Genomic DNA, 23,050 nt, shown 5'->3' on the forward strand with positions numbered 1-23,050 from the left:
CTTGGTGGTTTCTCATACCTGTTATTCGGCTGGATTAAGCTTCACAAATATGTGCAAGTTAAATATCTTTGTGTATTTAAGTCTGTTGGTGCAGCACCATAACTCCTAATACACACTGCCCACCTCTGATTAATTCCTCTTGGAATGGAAGGAACGGTGCATTTTTTGACAGATTTAAGACCAAATAGAAAGCTTAAGAAGCTTAAGTTCATCTGCATTTCTATAGAAATGGCTGAGATGTTTTCAGGATTTCTTCTAAGATAAATCCATTTAGGGCACATCAGATTGACCGATAATCTATCTTCATTCTGTGGGTTTTTAACCAAATTATAGAGAAGGAGATGATTGTTTCTTTTTTTTCATAGATTTCAGCCCCTTTCTTACTCTGCCAGAATGAAGACTTAATATAGGTGGTTCTGTATAGCACTATCTCTTGTTGAGCATGACAGTACTCATCTTAGAAACTTACTGGGTTACAGATGAGTTGAAAGTGAGTTCAAATAGTCCCTAAGACTTGTACTGGCTCTTTTGCAAATTCTCCTTGTTTATCAAGCTTCACTATCTCTGTGGAGTCCCTGCAGGAGTCTGAGAGCCTTGCCAAAAGTTCAGTCTCATCCCATGTCGATTTTAGATCTAAACCCAATAATAATTCAAAGACTCCCTTGTACTTAAGTATAGCAAAACCATTTCTCTCTCGGTGCGTTTCTGGGTGGACCTTCCTGTGTCTTTGGCTTTCATGCTCATGGTGTAATATGTTTGTTGAGGTGCTGGAGGACCGCGTGACAGTGATTGAGCCCCATCACCTCTCCTTTGTAGACCCGGAGGTTCCCAGTGAGAAAATCCTGTTCAACGTGACTGTTCCTCTGCTTCCCGGCCAAGGCAAGTGAAGCAAATGGAATATGGCAACTTGCTGTTGCTGCAAAATGTCAGTGCTGACACTTACAACCTTCTCAATTTATTGCTGTGCTTCTAGCCTTTTTTCCTAGAATATCAGTTTGTGGAGGCATCTGTTAATCTGTTCAGACTTCTTCATTTAGCTTTCGAGCAACTTGTTTCTTAACTGGGATTCTGAGACTTGCTTAGGAGTGACCAGCGGCACACAGACTTTATTTTGTTTATTATTGTCTGGAATATATTGAATGTTGCATCCCACATCTTTCTGCTCTTCACCTCTATAGCCAGAGATATTTGAAGAAATTGCTGCGTGAAGAACCCTTGCTTGGTTCCTGATACCTCATGTACAGGACCTTGCATACAGCTTCCTCCTGTTAACATGGAGCTCTTTGTAGGTATTGTGGAGCACAGAGACAGGCCTCTCTCCCCAGCCCGGTATTTCAGCCAGGCAGACGTCAACAACGGCAAGATCGCGTATCGTCCGCCCACGTCAGCTCCGCACTTGAGAGAGATGATGGCGTTCTCGTTTGCAGGTAAGTAGCCAGACATTCACCCTAGTGCCCATCAGACTGCTGGAGGTAGCTGAAGGGCTGGTCCTTCTCAAACCTGGAGTTACTTCATGGTTATGTCCAGACATACCAAGGCACAAGGTCTAAATGGTGCAAAGGACATGGGAATCTGTCGTGTTCTTAATTGAAGTCAAGAAGAGTCTTGGCTGTTTCTGGACTAGACCACTTAAGGCTCACTTTACCATTTCCAGGAATGTAATTCACATTTTCTCAGGAAAACACTTTCTCCCATTCCTGACAATGATTCAGTCTGTTGGGGAGAAGAGCAGGAGGAAGCCATCTGTCTTCCCTCTTCTCCTGTCCCACAAACTTTTGCCTCTCTCTCTGTTTGGGAAGGTGGTTACAGTATTTAAAGGAGTATTGCAAGAGCTCACCATTGATTTTGATGACTGCAGCAGGAAACTAGAGCAGCATTAAGTGAATTATGGGGATATGACAGCACTGGCTGCTACATTTAGCATTACCCACATTGGTACCTCTACGGTTAGGAACCGCCCATCAGCATGTGCTTTCTGGTCCTAACTTCAGTGCCACAAATTGCTTGTGTTTTCTCTTCAGGTCTCCCAGAGTCAGTGAGCTTCCGATTCACAGGTATGAGAGTCCCACATCTTCTGACCACGAGGGTTTTCTCCCCTGTGCCCTTCATATTCCCTGTTACTCCTTGGTCTTTTGACCACTGTGGGCACATGTATGGGTGCCACTAGAAATATGAGAAAATGAATACACCCCGGGATATATTCATATAACTGTGTCCCAACGATGTTTTTGGAAGCTAGGATATAATTCAGTAGAAATATTTCTTCTAATAACTGTCTGGAATATGTCCTACGAGACTAGTTCATTCCTGTTTTCCCTCAATGTGTAGATGTATATCAGAATTTTTTTCTTTTTTCTTTTTTCCTCAACATAGCACGGAAATATTTCCACAGTTAGATCACTACTGATAAATTAATTCCTTGTTTAACATATCTTGCCCTTTTCATGTACTGTCTCGAACAGAAATAGAAATGGTCCAGCATGTAGAAGCCACTTCTCTGCCTTACAAGTGCACATGACAGCTAAATGGAAGATAGTATGTATGCATGCACACACGCAGATTCCTCCGAGTTGTGCTTGTCTTACAAAACTAAATACTGTTGGCAGCACTTCTAAAATGTATGTATGGGTCCATAGACACAGGGCTAGATTGGCCCGGTGGGAAGTCCCTGATATGGCACTGTGATTTGTGGAGAAGCTTTATTTCCCAGGCAAGGCTCTGAAAACACATCCCTTCGCTCAGATGGGATTTTTTTTTTAATTTTGTTTTGTCTCTATCCAGTGTCTGATGGAGAACACACAACTCGGGAGCTGCCCTTTGTCATTCATTTGCTTTCGGCGGAGCAGCAGCCTCCCGTCTTCCAGATCGCTGCTCCCTTCCTGGAGGTCGGCCAAGGGGGAAGAGCCGCCATCGGTGAGCAGAGCAGACAGGACGGGGTGGCAGAGCTCTGCCTGGCCTTGCTCTTCACTGCCACAAGGCCATCCGGGTGGAGCTGGGGGGACTTCTGGTCTCACTCACCTCTGTTTAGCTAGGGAGCTGTGCTTGGGTGGGTGCAGTGGCCCCTCAACTGAACTGTGCGCAAGGGACAGGGTTTGTCACCATCTTCCTCATGTTACATTTGCCTCAAGTTGGGAGGCAAAAAACTGAGCTGCTGATTAGTGATGAGATCTGTTGCACTGGGTTGGTTAAGATAACTTACTTTCTGGTGATGTCAGGAGGTTCTTTGGGGTTCTTAGAGATACCCCCTGCTATATGCACATTCACACACTCTCCTAAGCTCAATGCTTACATTGCTGTTATTTGTGGACCATATTGACAGTAGGTTCTCTCACCTAAGCATCAAATAATGATTTCTGTGAAGGCAGCATCAGAATTCTTGACTCCTTAGGTACTGACTGAATTCAGCTTTTGGCTCCATTCACAAGAGCACATCACACACATCACCAAAGCAGAGAGATCTCTGCTACCTAGGAGAATTTGGTGTCTAAGGAAGCTGCCGCTCTTTCCCCGGCACAGGAATCCAGTTGGCAGTGAGTGACACAGACACAGCTCCCGAGGGGCTCTTCTTTGAGCTGGTGCAAGCTCCCCGCCACGGTGTCGTGCTCAAGTACAATGCAGGAGTGCAGGAGCGCATGAGAGCAGGTGAGTTGAGCACAGGTCTTGTTATGGGCAGAGAGGGGGTCAGAGCGTGCCAGACCACCCAGACAGTTGACTATCAGGAAACAGAGGCCTGAACGTGTGTGACTGTGGGATGGGGAGCTTGGAAGATGTTTCCCCTTTGCTTTGTTGACTAATTCCTGGCTGAGTCAGTGCGTTTCGGTACCGCATGTGTGGGGACTAGTTCACCTGGGATAACTGTAACCAGTTATAACCAGTTAACTGTATAAGGGATGTTTTGTTTTCGCTGGAATGTTAAATCTAACATAATACTTAGTGAAACTTTCTCCTGAAGTCCATGTCCTCATAAGCCTGGTGTGAGCCAGTGCTCAAAGCCCCAGTTGAGTTTTACTATTGATTTGGTGGCAGCGATTTCTAGTATGTGATCAAATGGACAAATACTGTCCATGGGGGAGTGGAGCATATGGAAGATGTAGAGATGGAAACACACCCAAGCTGTGGCATATGGGAGTTTGCAGAGCAGCTGATAAGGAAGGGAAGAAGGAAGAGAGGGAGGAAGGAAGACAGGAAAGAAGGAAAGATGGACAGGGAGTGCAGACAGGGAGGGATGGACAGGGAAGAAATTGCCTTGTATCTCCTAATAAATAATATGATTATTTTTGATACAACATAAATATGTATGCTACAAACAGGGTAATATAAATATATATTATAAGATAAATATGAATAATACTAGTAGCATAAATGATAAATAATCCTTGATAAATTTTCTCATAATTCACAGCTCGGTAAGGATGGCATTAAATGCGGTTAAGCGTGTGACTGATTTTCGCTAAACTGGAGCTTTAGATGAATTGAACTGGACTCATGTTCTGAACAAAGTCAGGCTGACTTGTGCATTTGTTTTTGGGAAGGTGACACCTTCAGCTACGAGGACGTGACTCGAAACGCCCTGCAATACGTACACGATGGCTCGCTGACGGCAGAGGACAGCATGGAAATCTCGGTCACTGATGGTGTCACCACAGTGACAACGGTGCTGAGGGTGGAAGTGTCCCTGCTGGATAACAGCGGCCCACAGCTGGCCCCAGGCTGCTTGCTGGCCATGACGGTGGCTAGCAAAAGCTCCGTGACTCTCTCTCGGCTGCACCTCGCCTATACTGTAAGCTTTCCTCCAGTTCTGCCTCAACCCAAGGAGTGCTGCCAGCATCCCTTTCCTAATCCCCCCGTGGAGCCTTCACAGCACACCCCGCTCCGCCGGTGTGGATTCTTGGCACAGAGCTCAGGCTTTGACTCTGTTCTAGCTACTGCTGCCAAAAGGGGATAATGGGCTCTTTTATCCACCGGGGTTTGAAGCTATCTGTGTTTGACTGAAACAGAGGTGAACTGCCATGCTAACATGAGAACTGAGTTAATCCCAGATTTAGGTACCAAACAGGCTTGCTAACAAAGCCCATGCATTTGCTCAGTGATAATCCCCAGACAGCTTCTGTCTACCTGCTCTGTCCCCACTGCCTTTCCAAATTGCCTGGTTCTTTTTCCAGACATACTTGAGGGTTTTTAAGCAGTCCAAGGTACTGCACCCCTCGGCAGCTTGGAGCTGACACCAGGGGTTTTGTGCTGTCCAAGATTTAGACTGCAGGGAAATTCAGAAGAAAGGTATCTTGCTCCTAGCAGGATACCTTTCTTCTAGCAGGTGATGTAGCAGCAAAGACACTAGTAGTGGATTACAGGCATGCACATTTCTCTCCTTAGCGAGGAGGTGTGAGTGAAACCAAAGCACGTGTGTGTAGCTGGAGAGACGTCATGTAATGGTGGTCAGAGAGCTACTCAGGGAACGACAGGGTTGAGGCAGGATAAGAAGGCAGATGACAGAATATAAGTCTGTACCCAGGAATGTGGGCAGATCTGCACAGATAAAGATGTTAGCATGTGCACTTGAGACGCAGCCCTGTTTTCATGTGGATCGTGTCATCCCAGCTGCTGGTTTTGCCATAGCTGCTTTCTGAGCGGGCAGGTTGGAGCTTGCCTGTGAAAATGCATTTCAGCTGTTGCAGTAAAAATGCATTTCAGCTGCTCCCTCCCTGTTGGCCCCACTGTTTGCATTTATGCAAAGTTGTGAGCTGTAAATCTAGATCCCTCAGGTGTCTAGAAGATACTAGACTGACCTTAAGAACCTCATTTCCTTTCCTGATAGCAGTAATAGAAAGTTGTTTCAGTGGAAGTGTAGTAAGCCCCAGAAGAGTGGTCATACTGTGTCATTCCTGCTTCTCCATTAAGGAAGGACTGTGTTGTCCAGACTCGGAGGCATTTCACCTGCTTTATGTCAGACTCTTCTCTGACAGCAACAAGCTGTGCTCTCCTGGCTGGCAACAGGTAACAGAAATACCAACTTTACAGAAGTCAATGTACAGAAGTATATGAATCGCGTACACTGAGTCAGTAAAACACTGAAACTTGAGCAGTTCTTGTTTGACTGATTACAATGACCCTTTGGAAGTCTTTTCCACCTGCTAACAGCTTGGACTGCTTTGCTTCTAAACATCATCCCTGTTGCATACTCCTTGTACCAAGCAGGCAAGAGAGGCAGATGGGCTCAAATACCTTCCAGCACGTTCTTTTCCAGGGCTACCTGGATTTGTGGGTATCCCTAGGAAGCTGGCAGCCAGGGCTTTATTTTTATAGCAGTTTGGCAGCAGACTTGCAGAGAGGCGGATCACTGGGGTTTGCCAAAACGCCTCGGCAGGTGAGGCACAGCAGTTAGGTGCCTCTCCTAACTGAATGCTTTTGTAAGAGCAGTTGGTGTGTTGTGGTACCTAAATCAATGTATGAAAATGGCTTCAAAGAGCAGCGTTGATACATTGACAGTCTCCATGGCTAGGCCGGATGGAATCGATTTTTCAGAATTTTACCCTGTGAATATATAACTTTTTGCACAGAATTGAGAATTGTTCTCCCAGAACAGGAAGGCAGACTGACGTAGAAAAGTATATTTGGCTCCTGATCTGTGTGTTGAGGATATAATAACTTCTGCGTAGGGTCTTATCCTTTATGACACCAACAAAAGCCTTAGGAGAAAGATGCCATGGTTACTTAATGTAGTTATAAGGAGCCAAACTGAGCATTCGCTTTAATGAGGATCTATCTATTGTAGCCTTCCTCTTAATTGGCCTTTTTTTTTAAGTGATAACTGAGGGCAGTTCTGTGTCTCTGTGTGAAGCATTGGTTGGCAGCTCTCTGCCATGTGTAAGTAACATTTTGGCTCAGTTTATGTGGAGCCAGCAAAAGCACATTATATAAATGGTCCGCTAGGAGTGTAATTTGAAATTAAAAATACCAGGCTTATCTCTTGGAGAATGTGTTGGCGTGATAGAAGGACGGAGAGAAAACCTCTTGGCACTGAAAGAAAAAACAAAATGCATTTTGTGGCAGATTCTGGGGATCTACCTCCAGCTGGCTGTTCCTCATCAGCAGAGCTTCTCTAGTATTCAAAAGCTGAGGATTTGGCCCCACTAGCTTCATGCATAAAACATTTTCTTCCTCCTTCCATTTAGTGGAAGCTAATCTTGATTTTTTTCCGCCTTTTTTCTTCTCTCCTATATTTAGGATAATAATTCCCTTGACTCTGAGATAAGAATCCAGTTAATATCTCTGCCCACATACGGCACCCTCTTACGGACATCTGGTTCTCGTGGCGAAGAGCTTTCCAAGGTTTATAATTTCACTATGGAAGACATCAACAACCAGAGGATCAGGTATCAAAGAGCTCTTCTCCTTCAAGCCTTGCCAATTAAAAGCTTAGGGGGCTCTGTGCAGGGAACTCAGGGCTATACGATATTAGCGCAATGTATCAAAGATATTTTTGCTCTCTGGGCTATTGTGTCCTGGGAGATTACAAATGAGGGCCTTTCCTGTGTACAGAATTAGGTGTTTCTGAAATACCCGAATTTTGTACAGCTTCAAATTGTGAAGATATCTTTCTGTGTCCACAATCTCGTGGTGATATTTTGGACATGAAATACCAAAAATAGGGATTTAAAAGAACTCTGGGAATGAATGAGAAGGGGACTTTGGAATGGAGTGTTGCCTCTCTCTGGAGAAGCGTGTGCTCCTTTCTCAATGCAAGGACGAGGCCCTTTGGCCAGCGTTTTGTACAACTCACTGACCCAGGTTCTGTTTTGACTTGCACAGCTACTCCACCGTGTTTGAGGCCAGCAATCAGCCAGTCACAGACGTCTTCCACTTCGCTGTTTTTGATGCCGATAACAACCGGCTTGACAGCCAGATGTTCACCATCACTATCACATCTGCCCAGACAGCACCATCACTCATTGCTTTTGCTGACCATATTACTGTAAGTGGCCACGGAGGACAGCGGGAAGAGTGTCAAGAATGTGTTAGATGTGAGGAAGTGAACAATCTTTTTCTGAGTGGAGAGGAAATCACTGTGGTCTGGTGTTACACATACAATCCTGTGAGTGCAGAAAGTTAACAAATTACTCAAAGGCCAAAGGAGGCTGACGGTACTGCTGCATTCCTGAGCCTCAACTATTAACTTCTGTACTGGGCACGAGTTGGGGCCAGCAGTTGAGTCTGAAAACATCCGGGGCTTTAGATTGATACAAAGCATTTCAGTCCCCTTGTTCGAGCCTTTTAAAGTCATCTCCCTCTGTTTCGGCTTTGCATCCCCCCTCCCTTACCTTCAACAGCTTCTGCTCAACATGAAATGCAGATCGTGCCCCTCGAGAGGCCTGTGTGACTCTGTCAGTCCACTTTCTCCCTGATAAAGCACCTGCAGGCTCCTTCTGGAGGGCAAGTAGGCTTTGTCCTTCCCATCCCACCCCAGCTCCTAGCTGATCTCATGTTCAAGTCATCTGGGGAAGGGTGAGATGGGACTTAAAGAAGTGAACATGCAAGAACCTGGGAAACTTCCTCCACTAAGTGACTGTGCAGACCTTCTCGGTAGCATTTGGTGTGTTGTTGTGCATTGTGTGCATTGATGGTAATTTTCCTGCATTCTTTTGCTTTCCAGGTGGATGAGGGGGGCAGAGTCCCACTGTTGGCTCATCACCTCCTAGCTGCTGATTATGATACTGCCATCAAGGAAAACCTGCGGGTCACAGTAATCACTCTCCCTATGTACGGCTACATTGAAAACACTAAGACAGGTAAATGTGTATTTCAGCATGTTTTTCTCTGTCTGTCCTTGTAGTACAGAATTCCACAGCAAACCTCAAAGGTAGGGGATCTGGCCCAGAGCATGGCTGGTGACACTCACTTTGTTACAGGGAAGAGGTAGGATTCCTCTCGTATTGTCCAATGATATTCATCCAAGGGGCTTTTCTGCTTGCTCCTGTTGGTCCTAAAAGAAGTGACATTTTCCTTAAAGCATGATTTTCCCTTCTAAAATATCCCCATGATACAGCCAATGTGGTGACTTGTCACCACAGTTACTCCTGGAGCACAGGAGTTGCTGATCTTTACACCTCACTCCTCATCAATAAACTCTGGTCTATGTCATTTTGGTCATAGCGAGACTCTTCTAATTACCAGGCTGGGGCTGGATGTTTTTTTTTTTGGCTTTGAGACATAATTTTGCAAGAGAAAGCATGTAGTGATTGTGTTGATTGGAGATGTTAGCAACTGTCTCATCGGTGAAGAAAGCCTAAGTAATCCTGGGGCTTGGGATCACTTGTACTTCCCAAATAACTGCTCTAATGTGGCAGAAATTGCCTTCTATGTAGGTTCAGCAGATTAGTGAAAACCACATTTCAGAAACAGATGTCCTTCTGCCTCTCACACCATGTCATTCTTCTGATTCTGTCTTTTTCCCTCAGTTTGTTAAGTACAGCTCCTTTCACTAGTGGCATTCTGTTTGCAGGTGAGCGTTTTGGCCCGCAGGGTGCTGAGGCCACGGATGCATCCTTCTCCTTTCAAGACCTTCTAGAGAACAGCATTTATTACTTCCAGAGCGTCCACGAAAGCATTGAACCAACAAACGATGTTTTCAGCTTTTATGTGAGCAATGGCTTCAGCCAGTCCGAGGTGCACAGCATTAACATCACCATTCAGGTATGAACACACTGTCCTCTCTCCCTCCAGAGACAAGTGACTTTGAAGGTGCAACTCTTTGCTTTTGAGCTACGTTCACCCTTTTGTAACACATGTGAACGGGATAAAAGAGGGATTTCTTTCTCCTGTCTCCTTCCCCTGATACAGGGGCATAACTCGTTGTCAGGCCTGGAAAGTTATTCAGCCTCTTCCTCGGGGCTTATTTCTGTGGTGTCTTTTCCATCTCCTAAGCAGATAAGATGCTGGATAGGTTTGGAGAGACTGATGTAACCCGCCCATGTACCAACGCATCAGTACTGTTAACTGGGAGCTTGTATTTCATCCCAATAGGGAACAGTCATTTCTGTGTGGTCTTTTCCTTTCTGTGACTGTCTACCTTTGGACCTGCACAGCGGCAGAATGATGAGCCCCCAAAGATGATGCTGGAGCCCATCAGAGTGCAGGAGGGGTCAGGTGTGGTGGTTACCAATGCCTCCCTCAACGTGCAGGACTTGGACACCCAGGACAGCGAGCTTGTCATTGTGGTCACCAAAACTCCTGACCATGGTAAGTGCCCACAAGCCCTGTGCGTGTGTGCGTTTGTGTGCAACAGCTCCTGACGTCATGAAGCACAGTGGCATTTTCAGTGTGGCCCAGGAGCCACACAGGGATTGCCCAGCAGGACAGACCTGTTCTTTGCAAGACTTCCTTCACTGCCTATGGGAGAGAGGGGACAAGGGGCTGACACTTCCCTGAGAAATTCCCTTTTGTGCTACCCCATCGTAGTGCAATCACCAGTCACAGGGTTCAGTGTGACGGAGCTGAGCAGTTAGTGAAAAGCCAGGCAGGGAGTGTAGCTTCCTCTGAGACCTCTTGTAAGCAGGCAGGTTCATACCAGCTTTGGCAATAAGCAGAGAATTTCCTTCACCACGTTTCGGCCAAGATCATCCTGTGAGGAGCAGTAAGGTCACATCCACCCTGGCATACAAGCAGTACCCCGACGGGCCAGGTTCTCCCTGTAATTTTCATGTGCTTGGCAGGTTATCTCTGCAGGAGGCAGGCTGCCCAGGAACCCATGGAGCAGGGACTTGTGCTGTCCCAGGGCTCCTCCTTCACCTACCAGGACATTTTGGATGAGCTGATCGTTTACACTCAGAGTGGTGCAGCAGCGCAGACGGACGAGTTTGGATTCTCCCTCACGGACGGACTCTACACCCAACTCGGGAAGTTGGAGTTCTCCATGGAGCTGCAGAACAACGAGCCACCCAAATTAGCTGTCAACAAGGGCCTGCAGCTTCCTGCTGGTATAGTATGGGGAAGGAGGATGGTGTCTCATGCTCAGCCAACACACTGGGAGATGTGCGGGCCTGTGTTTTCCTCTGGCTGTAATTGCAAGGCTCCTCAGCAGGCCTGGTGTCCAGGCACTTGAGACAGGAGCACAGCACGTGCCTTCAGTGCTGCTGTGGCAGGCTGAGCACACAGAGGGCTGGCATGACCACTTTGGGGATGCTTGTAGAGGAGCCCTCTGCTTGTTTTCCTTGTGGTGGAGTTCCCCTTGCCCTCCCATAAAAGTCCAGCTTCCAGCACAGTACCATAGGACCTGTGATTTATCAGCTATATGTGCCAGCCTAGACAAGTCCTTGAGTTGAACTGGGTGAAGCCACTGGTTGGTCTCCTTTCTCCGGTGCAGGTTCTGTAGCACGTCTCACAGATCAGCACCTGAAAGTGGCACCTAATTACTTGGATGACACGAGGGTCAGATTTGTCATGAAGAAGGATCCCAGTGTCGGCAGTCTGCAGTTGACCAAAACTGATAATCCAGTCCAGATCTCTGTCAAAGGACCAGCCAAAAGTTTCACGCAGGCTGATATAAATAAAGGTGAGTGTGTGCCTGATTTTAGATAATCATTGTGTCTAATGACCAGCTCCAGGTAAAATTTTGCCACATCTTTATGTCAAGGGCAAGCTGTTTTGAAGCAGGGAAGGGAGAGGGAAAGAGGTAAAATAAGGTTTTTATAGTAAGGAAGAAAAACATCATAAAGCAAATGCTAAAGCATCTTCCTTGGCAGGAGAAAAAAAAATGAAGAGAACAAGCAATAACATCTGAATACCAGAGTTCTGTCCATCCCCAAGGCCACGGCTGTCAGTGCCAGCCAGGTTTGAACTAAGAATGCAATGACACAGCCTATAATGAACTGCCTCTTCTGTCCCTCTGTCCAGGACAAGTGACATACAGGCACCAGAAAGGAGACCTCAGCGGAGATTTTGCTTTCACCTTTGATGTGATCGATGCAGAGGGCAACAAGCTGATGGACCAGGTTTTCCACATTAGTGTATTAGGTAAAAGAGATTTCCAAAGTTACATTTTCATGGAGTAAGATTCTCATTCCACATGTATGGTTGGCTAGGGTGTGATTCTTGAGGTGCAGTTTTTGTTCTCCTGTCACTCACAAGCTGTTCCCTTTTGGGGCATGAGAAAATTCACTGATACAAGGATTAGTCCTTTGGCTTGTGACATCTTCACTGTAAAAGGCAGGAAAATTCCACTCGGTATCTTAGTACTGTCCAGAAATTATAATGTTATCATCTCCCCTTTAGTGCTGAGGCCCCAAATACCCATTTCAGAATTACTGGTCTAGAAGCGCCCCTTAAGAAGGAGGGAGAAAACCAACACTGACCGTCTCCTAACTCCCTCCTTTTTGTACCTGACCTTTCCAGAGGACAGGCTCCCGCCCTCCATCGTCGCCAACACGGGGCTGGTCTTGGACGAGAACTCGGCGCGCAAGATCACGACGCTGCAGCTCTCGGCGGCGGCGCGGCGCGGTGCGGCGGCGCAGCTCCGCTTCCGGCTCACGCGGCAGCCGCAGCTGGGCCGCCTCGAGCACGCCGCCGCGCCAGGTTTGCTCGCAGGGGCCTCGGGCTCTCCTGGGCACGTCGAAGCGTGAAGGGCTTGCGGGCACTAAGGCTGCCCGGCGTGGAAAATGTGCTTGGAGGGAGCCGGAGTGGGAATGCTGTGCTCCACTAGAAAGCAAACGGTCACTAGTGGAGAGCGTTGGAGAGTAGGGTCAGCGAGTACAGGGCAGCCCAGGAATGAGCAGGCAGGGATTTATTCAGCCACTGCATCTGTGCTGCTTTGTAAACTCACCCTTGTGGACCTTGCTACTTCCCTACGTGAATCTCTTCCTCCAGCATCTGCACTGCATCTGCATGGCAGGCAACCCTTCTCTTACACAGGGCAGGACCCTAAAGAATCCATCCCTTAACCACTACAGTAACAGTGTCCCTCGGTGGACAGATAACTTGCTTTTCCTCCCCCATTTTAGCCTTTAATATCTGTTGATCCCTTAACTGCAGCTTCTCCTCCCAGCAGTGCTGCAGAGTGGGAGGTTGCCAACCTCTGGCTTAAAAGGAAGATAAGTCACACAGATCCATGGGGTGATGGATATGCTGCATAAGGAATTCCCACAGGCTCTGTGAGAGGCTGTTTTTAAAAGTGTGCTCTGAAACAGTGTCCTTTCACATGCAATTTCACTGCCATCCTCCAGATTCTGGAGACCTGGACCTAATTCAACTCAAAATTCCCTGCAAACTTCGTCTAAATTTTAGACTTGCCTTCCAAGTCCAGATATCCCCTCATATTAAGATTATCCTCCTACTCTTTATATATAATATATATATATATAAAAATCTGAAATTGTGCTGTCATATAATATACTCTTTTAGTGTAGATTACACTCACCTAAGATTTTTTCTTCTTAGAATTTGATTGCTTCTTACCATGAGATTAAAGTGTGAATCTGCTGTATGTTTTCAGGATGCAGGCAGTCTCTACAATATAGTTTGAAGGTCTGGTCTTCTCACTGACAAACAAGCGTGTTGAAAGGGAGAAATAGATGAAATTATAAGTAAGCAACCTCCTGTTGAGGGAAAATTAAAAACTAAGAGTGCTTTTGCCTAAGCTGTAAACCAAACAGCAGCTCTCATACTTTGAAATGGGAAGGATAAGAATTGAAGTTCTAATCATCCTGTTGTTTAAAACATGATGATTCCAATTTCTTTGCTTTTCAGGCCCTTGAGCAACTAAGAAACTTAGAGCCTTGTGCAGTGTGAACCAATTGTTAACCATGGTTTAAATGACCTAACCTTAAGGAGAGGGTCCCAGGGCACTCCAAGGAGCATATATTCTCCCAGCTTTTAAAATTAATGAACTCCAAGCGAACTTTGGTGAATTATTAATTTTAGGGTCATTTATTTATACCAGTTGCCTGTACTTATTTTAGTGTGGCCACTACTTGATAGTAGCCATTTGCCATAATAAACTAGTGGAAACGATTTTTTTCCCGTTTTTTTTTTCTTGTTAAAAGCAGTAAAACCGTCAAACGTTCCGATGATAGTTAGAGGACAGAGTGCTTTTGAAAAAACTTTTTGGGAACCTTTCTGTGACCATGTTGCTCCTAACGCCTGTAAAGGTGTTCCTATAACTCTGTGTTGGACGTGGGGTTTGGGCTACTGTCTGTGCTGGCTTGCTAGGAGAGGGAGGGCAAGCAGTGGTCAGGATCCCACACTCTCCCTCCCGAGGGTCTGCCCCACCGCACAGCCCACGTGGGTTTCTGCTGCACATTTTCCTTTATTCTTCTTTTTCTAGGGACAAGAATTAGTTCTTTCAGCCAGGCAGACCTGGCCTCTCGCAGCATCCAGTACGTGCACACCAGCGACGCGGAGAAGCATGCCGACGCGTTCACGTTTTCTGTATCGGATGGAACGGACGAGGTAGGGGCCAGGATGGGTCTTTTGCCGAAGTCAGAGCAGGCTCTTGGTTCTGTAACATGTGATGGGAGCCTGTGTTTCCTCCTGTATGCTTTTGAGGCCCAGATGTTCCTTTTCCTTCTCTTCCAGGTGAGCCAGACATTCAACATCACCATTAACCCTGTGGACGATTCCCTGCCTGTGGTACAGAGCCCTGGGATGCGAGTTCAAGAAGGTGTGAGAAAAACGATCACAGAGTTTGAGCTTAAAGCAACAGATGCTGACACAGAGGTAAGGCAGGACTCCCTGTTCTGCTGCACATGTAGGCTATCAGAAAAAAAATGGGCTTGTGTTCAAAGAGAAAGATTATAATGAGTGTTTTCCCTCCCTGCTCACACCCTGTCTGATCACAACTTCAAACAAACAGCTTATGGGAGGCCCCGTTTGTATATAAATAGATAAACGAGTGTTTGAACAAAGCAAAATCTTGGCTGGAGAAATGTATACTTCGTCTGGAGCGTCTCTTGGACACGTAAACAACAAAAAGTCCGCATGAAAAATATGGAGACGTTGCTGTGATCAGAGCTAGTCCTTGCCCTGTCCTCACCTCCTTCTGAACATTGTGGGCTTGACACATGTAGCTCTGAACTTGTGCCTGGCACGGATGAAAATGGCATTTCCTGCTCCTCGCTCGGTGTCTGACGGGAGGTTCAGCACTGCCCTGCTGGCTCTGCCTCATTGGGCTGCAGCTTCTTTAGAGCAGAGGAACTGTTGCTGCTCTGAGCCACAGCAAAGAGTTCCACTGCCTCATGGAGCAGCTTTGCTTATGTGTCACCCTGTGCTAAAGTGAGCAGGGGAGCAGTTGCTTAGAAGGGCTGCAGGAGGAGCGACTGCTCTTGTGTCTGAGGGGTTGTCACAGAGCAGCAGAGCTATCGCAGAGCAGCCAAAGCAATAGTTTGGTCTGAGGTGTCTAGCCTAGCTCTCCCTAATTGTATTCTTTTTATGCTGGGAGAGGGATGGGGCAGTGTCGGGGTTCAGGGTGAACTGTTTCAGTGTGCAGTGTTGTCCTTCAGCCCTGGCTGGCCCTGCTGAACTGGGCAGGCTGGCTGGGTGCATAGGGTGCCTCTCCAGGCCTTTCAAGCTAGAGTGACCTGCCTGTCCATGTGCTGGGGACGCATCCTCACCTTTGCCAACCTGTTTCCTTGATGCAGGCTGAATCAATCACGTTCACAGTTGTGCAGCCACCCCGGCACGGCCTCATTGAGCGCACTGTCAACGGACAGCGTTACCACCCAGCCACCACCTTCACGATGGAGGACGTCTACCAGAACCGCATCAGCTACAGTCACGATGGTAGCAACTCCCTGAAGGATCGCTTCACTTTCACTGTGTCTGATGGAACCAATCCCTTCTTCGTTGTGGAAAACGAGGGGAAGGAGGTAAGGGAAGGAGGAGGGAAGTGAGGAAGGTTTTCCATAGCTTTCTCTCAGAGGATGGTCAGCTGCTGTCACTGCACCGAAGAAAAGGACTGAGTATTCTTATTTACAGGCCACCATAAATTTGTTCACTGATGTCCCTGCTTTCCCTTTGCATGTGCAAACTTGCCTCCAAAGAAGCTGAGGGAGCCAGACTGATAATACAGTAGCCAGAGCTTTGATTGCCAAATTATCATTCATAACTCTGAGCGTTTTTCAGATTGTGACAGGAACACCGCAGCGCTTCAAGGTGGACATTCTCCCTGTAGATGATGGGACGCCCAGGGTCATCACCAACCTGGGCTTGCAGTGGCTGGAGCACACGGACGGCAAGGTGAACGGCGGCCTGGGTTTGGCGTAGGTTGTTGCTCGGGCTGTTTCAGAAGGGGGTTCACAGATGAATCCAGCGTTGTTACTGTTTTGGCAGAAAGCAGGTGCTGCTCCGTGCTCATGGAGTGGCTTGAAACAGGCTGGGATTTGCAGGTACACATGAGCTGCAGCCGCATTACCTAAACCAGGCTGCATGACATGTAGGAGAAGACATTTCTGTAGCCTCAGGCAGTTTAACACTCGCTGTCTATTTCCCCACCCTGGCAGAAGTGTTTTCTTTTGAAATAGAAAGCAAAATGTGGCAAAACTGAAGCATATCTAGATGAGGTTGTTGAAAGAGGATTAATAAAGTCTCACTAAAGCAGAGCAAAATGGAAAACCCTTAAACTTGAGGCTATCTGCAAATGTTTTTGGCCAAGGCCGGCCTTGACTGGACATCAGCCTGTTTGTGGAGGGGTGGTTTCCAGGTGAAACCAGAAGGTTTGTGTTAACTTTTAGTCTTAGCTAGACAGGGCTTGGCAGCTTGTTCTAAAATTGCTTTTGCTTGAGCCATAATTATTTAAAAAATATATTTATAAAAAAAAGAGGCAGAATTTTAATCCTCCCTGTGCTGTCAAGTATCATGTGGGACATGACTAGAGCTCTACAGCCTCTCTTTGTTCAAGGCTACTCTTTATGGCCAGTACTCTTAAACTGCATCCTGAGCTTTTCTCTCATGGAGCTCTGTTTGATAGAGGGATGGTGGATGGTTGGGCTGTTTGGATGGGCAGGCAGTCACACTTGCACTGATGGATCTCCAGAGTTGACTCCGTCGCTTTGGCTTTAATCCAGGCAACCAATGTCATCACTAAGAAGGAATTACTGACAACAGATCCTGACACAGATGACAAACAACTCATCTATGAGATAACAAGCGGTCCCAGACATGGTTATTTGGACAGCAAGCTGCAACCCGGGACAGTTGTGACCACCTTCACTCAGGGTATGGAAACTGGGCTGCATTTACTTTTTCCCTTTGGTTGCCCAAGTTTATTGGGATAGCTTGTGTCTTGTCCTGTCTCATGAGGCCTTTGCCAACAAGCCTGGCTTCCCTTGGCCTCAGTAAGTGAATCTAAAAAGAAGGAAAGAGACCTATTACTTGGGGTGTGGAGCTTAGGAAAATTACTTTACACTACAGAAAAAGAGAGAGTTCTAAACATCTCAGCAGGGAAATGGAGTTTATAAGAGTTTATGGGCCAGTGCTGAAATATGTGCTTCCATATATTTGACCAGAGCTACTTCAAGTTTACTTTAAGTATGAGGCATTACAGCTGAAGAGTGGTTAAAGGAGTAATCTGGCACAGCTTGTAGGCTGGCTTCTGTCACAGAGAAGACCATGGTAACTAGGAAAGCTCCAGCAGCATAAAGGGCATGTACAGGACCCATACTGTGCAGCTATTTGCATGCCTGCATGTGCAACACTTATCTCTAAAACTGGAGCTGAATTTCTGGGTTAACTCATTGGACATCTCCTAACAGAGGATGTGAACCATGGCCTCGTTCGGTACGTGATGCACGACGAGAAGGTTCAGGAGACCATGGACAGCTTTCAGTTCCTAGTGAAGGACAGCAAGCCCAATGTGGTCAGTGGCAATGTCTTCCATGTCCGGTGGTCTCTCATCAGCTTTACACAAACCAGGTAAGTGCCGTGGGGTTCACGGTATCCTTCAGACAGATGGGCTGTGACTCAGAGCAAGGCAGGTTGACTCTGTAGTCCATATGTGGTCCATGAGTCTGTAGTCCATGAGTCCATGAGCTCTGTAGTCCAGTCCATATGTGGTGGACTTGCAGCATGCAATGATGTTTCTTGGACAGTCACCATCGTTTATGGCTGTTTCACACTGTCAGACCTGAGGTCTCACTGCTGTGGGACATGCGCCAGTCCCACTGTTGACTTCTAGAACTGTGGAAGGGCCGTTAGCAGCCACTATGGAAGAGGGAATTCATGCGCGTGTGAGTGAGGAGAAGTGTCTGCTGGGTTAAACCGCGGAGCAGGTTTGCCGAGTAGCTGACATCTGCTCAAGTCCCTGGTTTGGAGACTACCTTTTGTGTCTTGGTTATCAGTGTCAGACTGTCGTTGTGTCTTGGCCCAGTGTCCCCTGGGCCTTCTGTAGAGACATCAATCAGCTTGAGATCAGTATTAGTATTAACACATGGAGTTTGCTCCCCAGAGTGAAGGTCATAACCCTTACATTCCCTGTAACATGTCAGTGCCATCAGCTGGTGACATGGTCCGCTAAGCAGTGCCTGGTGTTCGTGTGGCTTTAATGTGTTTCCAGCTACAACGTCAGCGAGAGCGCAGGCTCCGTGAGCGTCCCCATACGGCGCGTGGGGAACCTCCACCAGTACGCCATCGTGCTGTGCCGCACCGAGCGCGGCACGGCCGCCTCCGGCGCCGGCTCCCAGCCCGGCGAGCAGGACTACGTGGAGTACGCAGGCCAGGTGGGTCGGGAACGCTGCGAGCAGCCAGGGCTGCTGGGCACCTGCCTGCGAGGCTGGAGCGACGGCGGAGCCGGGAGGGCAGAGCCCACGGGGAAACTAGCGGCAGGTGGAAGTGGCACAAGTATTTACCAGGTTTTTAATCCATCCCCAGACATTTCTTCCATTAGAGTCACCCTTAATAGATATTTAATTTCCAAAAGACTGTTTTATTTCTTTCAGGAAGAATCCTTTTTCTTTTTTTTTTTTTTTTTTAATCAAGATTTAATATTGCCAGATTCCCTTTGGGTAATACTTTAATAGACTTGTTTTGATAGCGTTGCAGGCTTGCCTAGGTAGGATTGCCTCCCAGAGCCCCGCGGAAGGCTGAAAGCATAACTGAAATGAGGAGGGGTAGAGGCCCAGCCACTGCAGCTGTTGCCTTCCATTGTCAATTGTCCTTTATCCTGGGCTTGAGTTTTTGTTTGACACTGCTCCCTGCGCAGGATGTGGAGGGGAAGGGAGGCAGGAAGGACAAAAAATTCAGATCCAGAAAGCGCAGTTTGCCGGTGACAGCGCTGCTTTCCACTTCCCAGGTGCAGTTTGAGGAGCGGGAGGACACCAAGGCCTGCACCATTGTCATTAATGACGACGACGTCTTTGAGAGCACGGAGAGCTTTACCGTGGAGCTCAGCATGGCCACCTACGCCTTGCTGGGGAGCATCACCCGGGCCACGGTCTTCATCAGGGACGCCGAGGACGAGCCCACGCTGCAGTTCGACAGGAAGGTGTACCACGTGAGCGAGAGCGCCGGCCTTCTGTCCGCTCCTGTTGAAAGGAAAGGTGGGTCGAGCCACACGCAGCAACCGTCTCCGCTCCCGCGGGGCTCTGCGGCATGGGAAGGAAAGCGACTCCACAAGCACTGAGCACCTTGGGGATGATGTGCTGAGCCTGTGCCCAGCTGCAGAGGGTGGGTGGGAAGTCCTGGAGACTGTAGCCGCCAGGAAGGTGACAGGTGACAAGCACAGGACTTGCCAGTGTCCTGAGAAGTGCTTGCGGCTGCTTAGAGCTTGACTTTTAATTCTGTACTTTATAGGTAACAGAAGTGGTTAGGATTAAATGTATCCTGCGTTCTTTGAACACATGGGTAGGATAGTAAAAAATATTTCTTTTCATTATTTAAATGAATAATGTCTAACTTAATAATGTTAATGTAATATAGTCTGGCAAATGAAGTAAAAGAATTTGCATAGAGTTACATGTTTTTCTGTTTCATTTTAGGGGACACCAGCAGCACTGTGTCTGCCATATGTTACACGGTCCCCAAATCAGCCAAGGGAAGTAGCCTCTATATGCTGGAGTCTGGCTCCGACTTCAAGTCCCGAGGGATGACAGACGACAGCCGCGTTGTTTTGGGGCCAGGTGTCACCGTGGCAACATGCGACGTCACGCTGATCGACGACAGCGAATACGAAGAGGAGGAGGAATTTGAGATCGTACTGACTGATGCTTCCGACAACGCCCGCGTTGGAAGCCTGGCTTCAGCCAGCGTCTTCATCGCTGGTCCCAACGACGCCTCCACCGTGTTCCTGGGAAATGCCTCTTTCACCGTGAGCGAGGCGGCAGGTGAAAAGCAGCGGGGCTCCCCCGGGGGCCGCTGCTCAGTGTTGAGCGGGCTGCCTGTGCACATGGCTTTTCAGCAGCATGGGGCATCAGGAAGAGCAGTCTGGGGCACTGCAGTGTGGCATAAAAGATTCCTGGCAGGTTGATGCTCTTTGTTGTGCCCCCGAGGGAGGGCCGGAGGTTGTTCTCTGCAATGATCCGTGCTCAGTGCAGGGGTGGTGACAAAGGGAGAGGGGCCAAGCAAAGGGAGAGGAGGTAGTTTTGTGGTGTCTGGCTGCCTTCTGATCTTGGTTCTCTTGTGTGTAACTGGTGATGCAGGAAACATTGAAATTCCAGTCCTCCGGCAGGGACCTGATCTGTCCACCCCTGTCTCTGTGTGGTGTGCCACTCGGACCTCAGACCCTCCGTCTGCGAGCCCTGGAACCGACTATGTCCCCAGCTCCAGGAAAATAGAGTTCAGACCAGGCAGGACACAAGAGGTAAGAAGCACCTTTGGTTGATGATGGGTCTGCTTGGTTTGATGACCCAGACTGATGACACAGCTCAGCGTGGATTAAATGGTTGATAGCAGATCTTGAAAGACATGGTTCCAGCATCAAGAGACTGGGACAGTGGATTTTTAACAGCTGGTATAGCAGTGAAGTCTTGGCTTCTGCTCCATGTTTAGGTATCTCACACCACCTGTGCATTTAATGGTCTTTCTGCATTCCTAAACATGAGAGATGGGGATGGGGAATGATATATGAGGAGAGGGTGCATAAAGTGAAGCTGAGGATTAATACGTGCTTACTGTATGCCAGGCACTGCTGCTTGTAACAGCCTTAAAGGAGGGGAAGCACTAGGGTGCTGTGTGGGTAGTGTTAATGAATCTGAGAGGCAGAGATGCGCATCAGCGCAGTGCTCCAGCTGGACCCGCTGAGAACATCTCTCCCAGGGTAAAGGGGGCTGCCCGTTCCCTGAGTGATGTGCCTGGTGATCTGGAATGTTATTTCCAGAAGAGCAATCATTGGTTAATGAAAGTAGAAAAGGCCTGAATGGGATATCCAAATGTGAGTGCCAGGGATCACAGAAGGCTGAGTTTCTAAATGTGGGTTTGAATGTGGGTTTGAAGGTTGCATTTCTAAATGTGGGGTTTTTGCTTTCCTTTCAGTCCTGCACTCTGACAATCCTGGATGATGCTCAGGATCCGGTGATAGAAGGGCTGGAAACATTTGTTGTATATCTCAGCTCACCCCATGGGGCTGAGCTGACAGAGCCTTTCCAAGCAATAGTGGCCATTAATGACATCTTCCAAGATGGTAAGCTCTCTATGGCACCTCTCTCTGGTCCATCCTAGCCTCACCTTCTACATTTCTTCAGGAGACTTGTCCAAGTGAAGTTACCCTTGATCTTCTTGTTCTGTTTGGCTACCCTGATCTTGCCATGCATCATTGTCCACAAGAGCACCGAGTCTTTGCACAGTGAATTATCCAGTAGGATCCCCTCGCTTTTAGGCAGGCTGTCTCCTCTGCTTAGAGCTCAGCCCTCCCTCATGCTCCCCATGGGCTGGATTCTCCCCTACCATGTGAGAATGTTTCGGAGTAGGTTTCCTGTCCCGTATGTTTTAATTTCTCTCATATTTGCTTGCCTGGGGAGCAGACCACCTGCATAATCTAACTCTGTAGTAGAATGTAGCCACTTCTGCCTTTTCATCTGCTGTTGCAGTGTGTCTTCCTTGCTGCAAACCACTTATTTTATGCCTGTCCACGGACAGTGGCATAATGCTTTGGGACCAAGCACCTATTTCGGTACTCACATAATCCCTTCCTGACATGCCTCACAAACTCGCCACCCCACGCTTCCAGGCGGTCTTGTTTTCCAGCACACTGGAGCAGCACTGAAATGTTAGCGCAGAAATGAGTTTCAGCAGCCTTTGGAGTAGGTGATTAAGACAAATACCATGTCCTTTCTGAGGGACAGCAGGGTCTGTGAGTCCTGTTATCCATGGAGGGCTAATGATAATAAAGGCCCCTGTTTTTTTTAAAGCTAAATCCTTTCCCAAGGCACAATGAAGAGGTCATTTCATTCTCCAGCTGTCAAACTCCATGCAACCATTTTCCAAGAGTTTACATGCCTCCATTAGCTTGTCTCTCTCATGGGAACTCATCACTGCTTAACTCTTCTTGCCTCCTGCAGTGCCCAGTATGCAGTTCAGCAAGGATGTGTACACAGTGAAGGAGAAGGAGGGTGCCCTGCACATCCCTATCTTCCGTGTGGGGGACCTCAGCTATGAGTCTTCTGTCAGGTGCTACACCCAGAGCCAGACAGCAGAGGTCGTGGAGGACTTTGCAGAGAGGAGAGATGCAGAGGAGTCCCGCATCACCTTTCTGAAAGGGGAGAAGGTGAGTTGAACCCATCTGATACGGAGAAAGAAGAGCCGTGGATGGGAGACCTCCTCATTGCCTCTCTCCAGAGCTCGTTCCATAAAGGCTTTAAATCACAAGTCCTCTGGCTCTGGATATATGACAAGCCTCCGGAGGGAGTCTTTGTTTGTGATGAGGCTGGTTAAAACATTTTTTTTAAAAAAATCCTCTATGTCAGTAGGACTAAGGAGTGTTGTAGCAGGGAGCTGTTGATTTGTGGAGGTAGATGTCTTCTTCACTGCTGTGTCTCATCATGTAATTGTGCTGATTTTCCCACCAGAGGAAATAGCTTTAAAAATAGAAGAGTACATCTTCCAGGGTTGGCAGTACTCAGATGGTGAGGAAGCA

General features: G+C 47.7%; 1 protein-coding gene across 1 annotated transcript in view; it reads left to right on the forward strand.

The window, feature by feature from the left end:
• FRAS1 (Fraser extracellular matrix complex subunit 1) overlaps nucleotides 1–23,050 on the forward strand; it is a 96,239-nt gene that overhangs the window by 62,429 nt on the left and 10,760 nt on the right. The window contains exons 32-58 of the mRNA XM_026042767.1: nucleotides 765–879; nucleotides 1,290–1,427; nucleotides 2,022–2,054; nucleotides 2,782–2,913; nucleotides 3,517–3,642; nucleotides 4,533–4,780; nucleotides 7,225–7,373; nucleotides 7,810–7,972; nucleotides 8,651–8,786; nucleotides 9,500–9,690; nucleotides 10,083–10,236; nucleotides 10,710–10,973; nucleotides 11,360–11,548; nucleotides 11,890–12,009; nucleotides 12,388–12,567; nucleotides 14,315–14,439; nucleotides 14,566–14,706; nucleotides 15,627–15,854; nucleotides 16,111–16,224; nucleotides 17,052–17,202; nucleotides 17,739–17,898; nucleotides 18,539–18,701; nucleotides 19,274–19,520; nucleotides 19,959–20,303; nucleotides 20,619–20,779; nucleotides 21,451–21,598; nucleotides 22,476–22,681. Coding sequence (XP_025898552.1) covers nucleotides 765–879; nucleotides 1,290–1,427; nucleotides 2,022–2,054; nucleotides 2,782–2,913; nucleotides 3,517–3,642; nucleotides 4,533–4,780; nucleotides 7,225–7,373; nucleotides 7,810–7,972; nucleotides 8,651–8,786; nucleotides 9,500–9,690; nucleotides 10,083–10,236; nucleotides 10,710–10,973; nucleotides 11,360–11,548; nucleotides 11,890–12,009; nucleotides 12,388–12,567; nucleotides 14,315–14,439; nucleotides 14,566–14,706; nucleotides 15,627–15,854; nucleotides 16,111–16,224; nucleotides 17,052–17,202; nucleotides 17,739–17,898; nucleotides 18,539–18,701; nucleotides 19,274–19,520; nucleotides 19,959–20,303; nucleotides 20,619–20,779; nucleotides 21,451–21,598; nucleotides 22,476–22,681 — 4,527 coding nt within the window. The remainder of the gene's footprint in view (nucleotides 1–764; nucleotides 880–1,289; nucleotides 1,428–2,021; nucleotides 2,055–2,781; nucleotides 2,914–3,516; nucleotides 3,643–4,532; nucleotides 4,781–7,224; nucleotides 7,374–7,809; nucleotides 7,973–8,650; nucleotides 8,787–9,499; nucleotides 9,691–10,082; nucleotides 10,237–10,709; nucleotides 10,974–11,359; nucleotides 11,549–11,889; nucleotides 12,010–12,387; nucleotides 12,568–14,314; nucleotides 14,440–14,565; nucleotides 14,707–15,626; nucleotides 15,855–16,110; nucleotides 16,225–17,051; nucleotides 17,203–17,738; nucleotides 17,899–18,538; nucleotides 18,702–19,273; nucleotides 19,521–19,958; nucleotides 20,304–20,618; nucleotides 20,780–21,450; nucleotides 21,599–22,475; nucleotides 22,682–23,050) is intronic.

The sequence above is a fragment of the Nothoprocta perdicaria genome, unplaced genomic scaffold (assembly GCF_003342845.1).
Source record: "Nothoprocta perdicaria isolate Ctin4 unplaced genomic scaffold, notPer1 scaffold_313, whole genome shotgun sequence".
Taxonomy (NCBI): domain Eukaryota; kingdom Metazoa; phylum Chordata; class Aves; order Tinamiformes; family Tinamidae; genus Nothoprocta; species Nothoprocta perdicaria.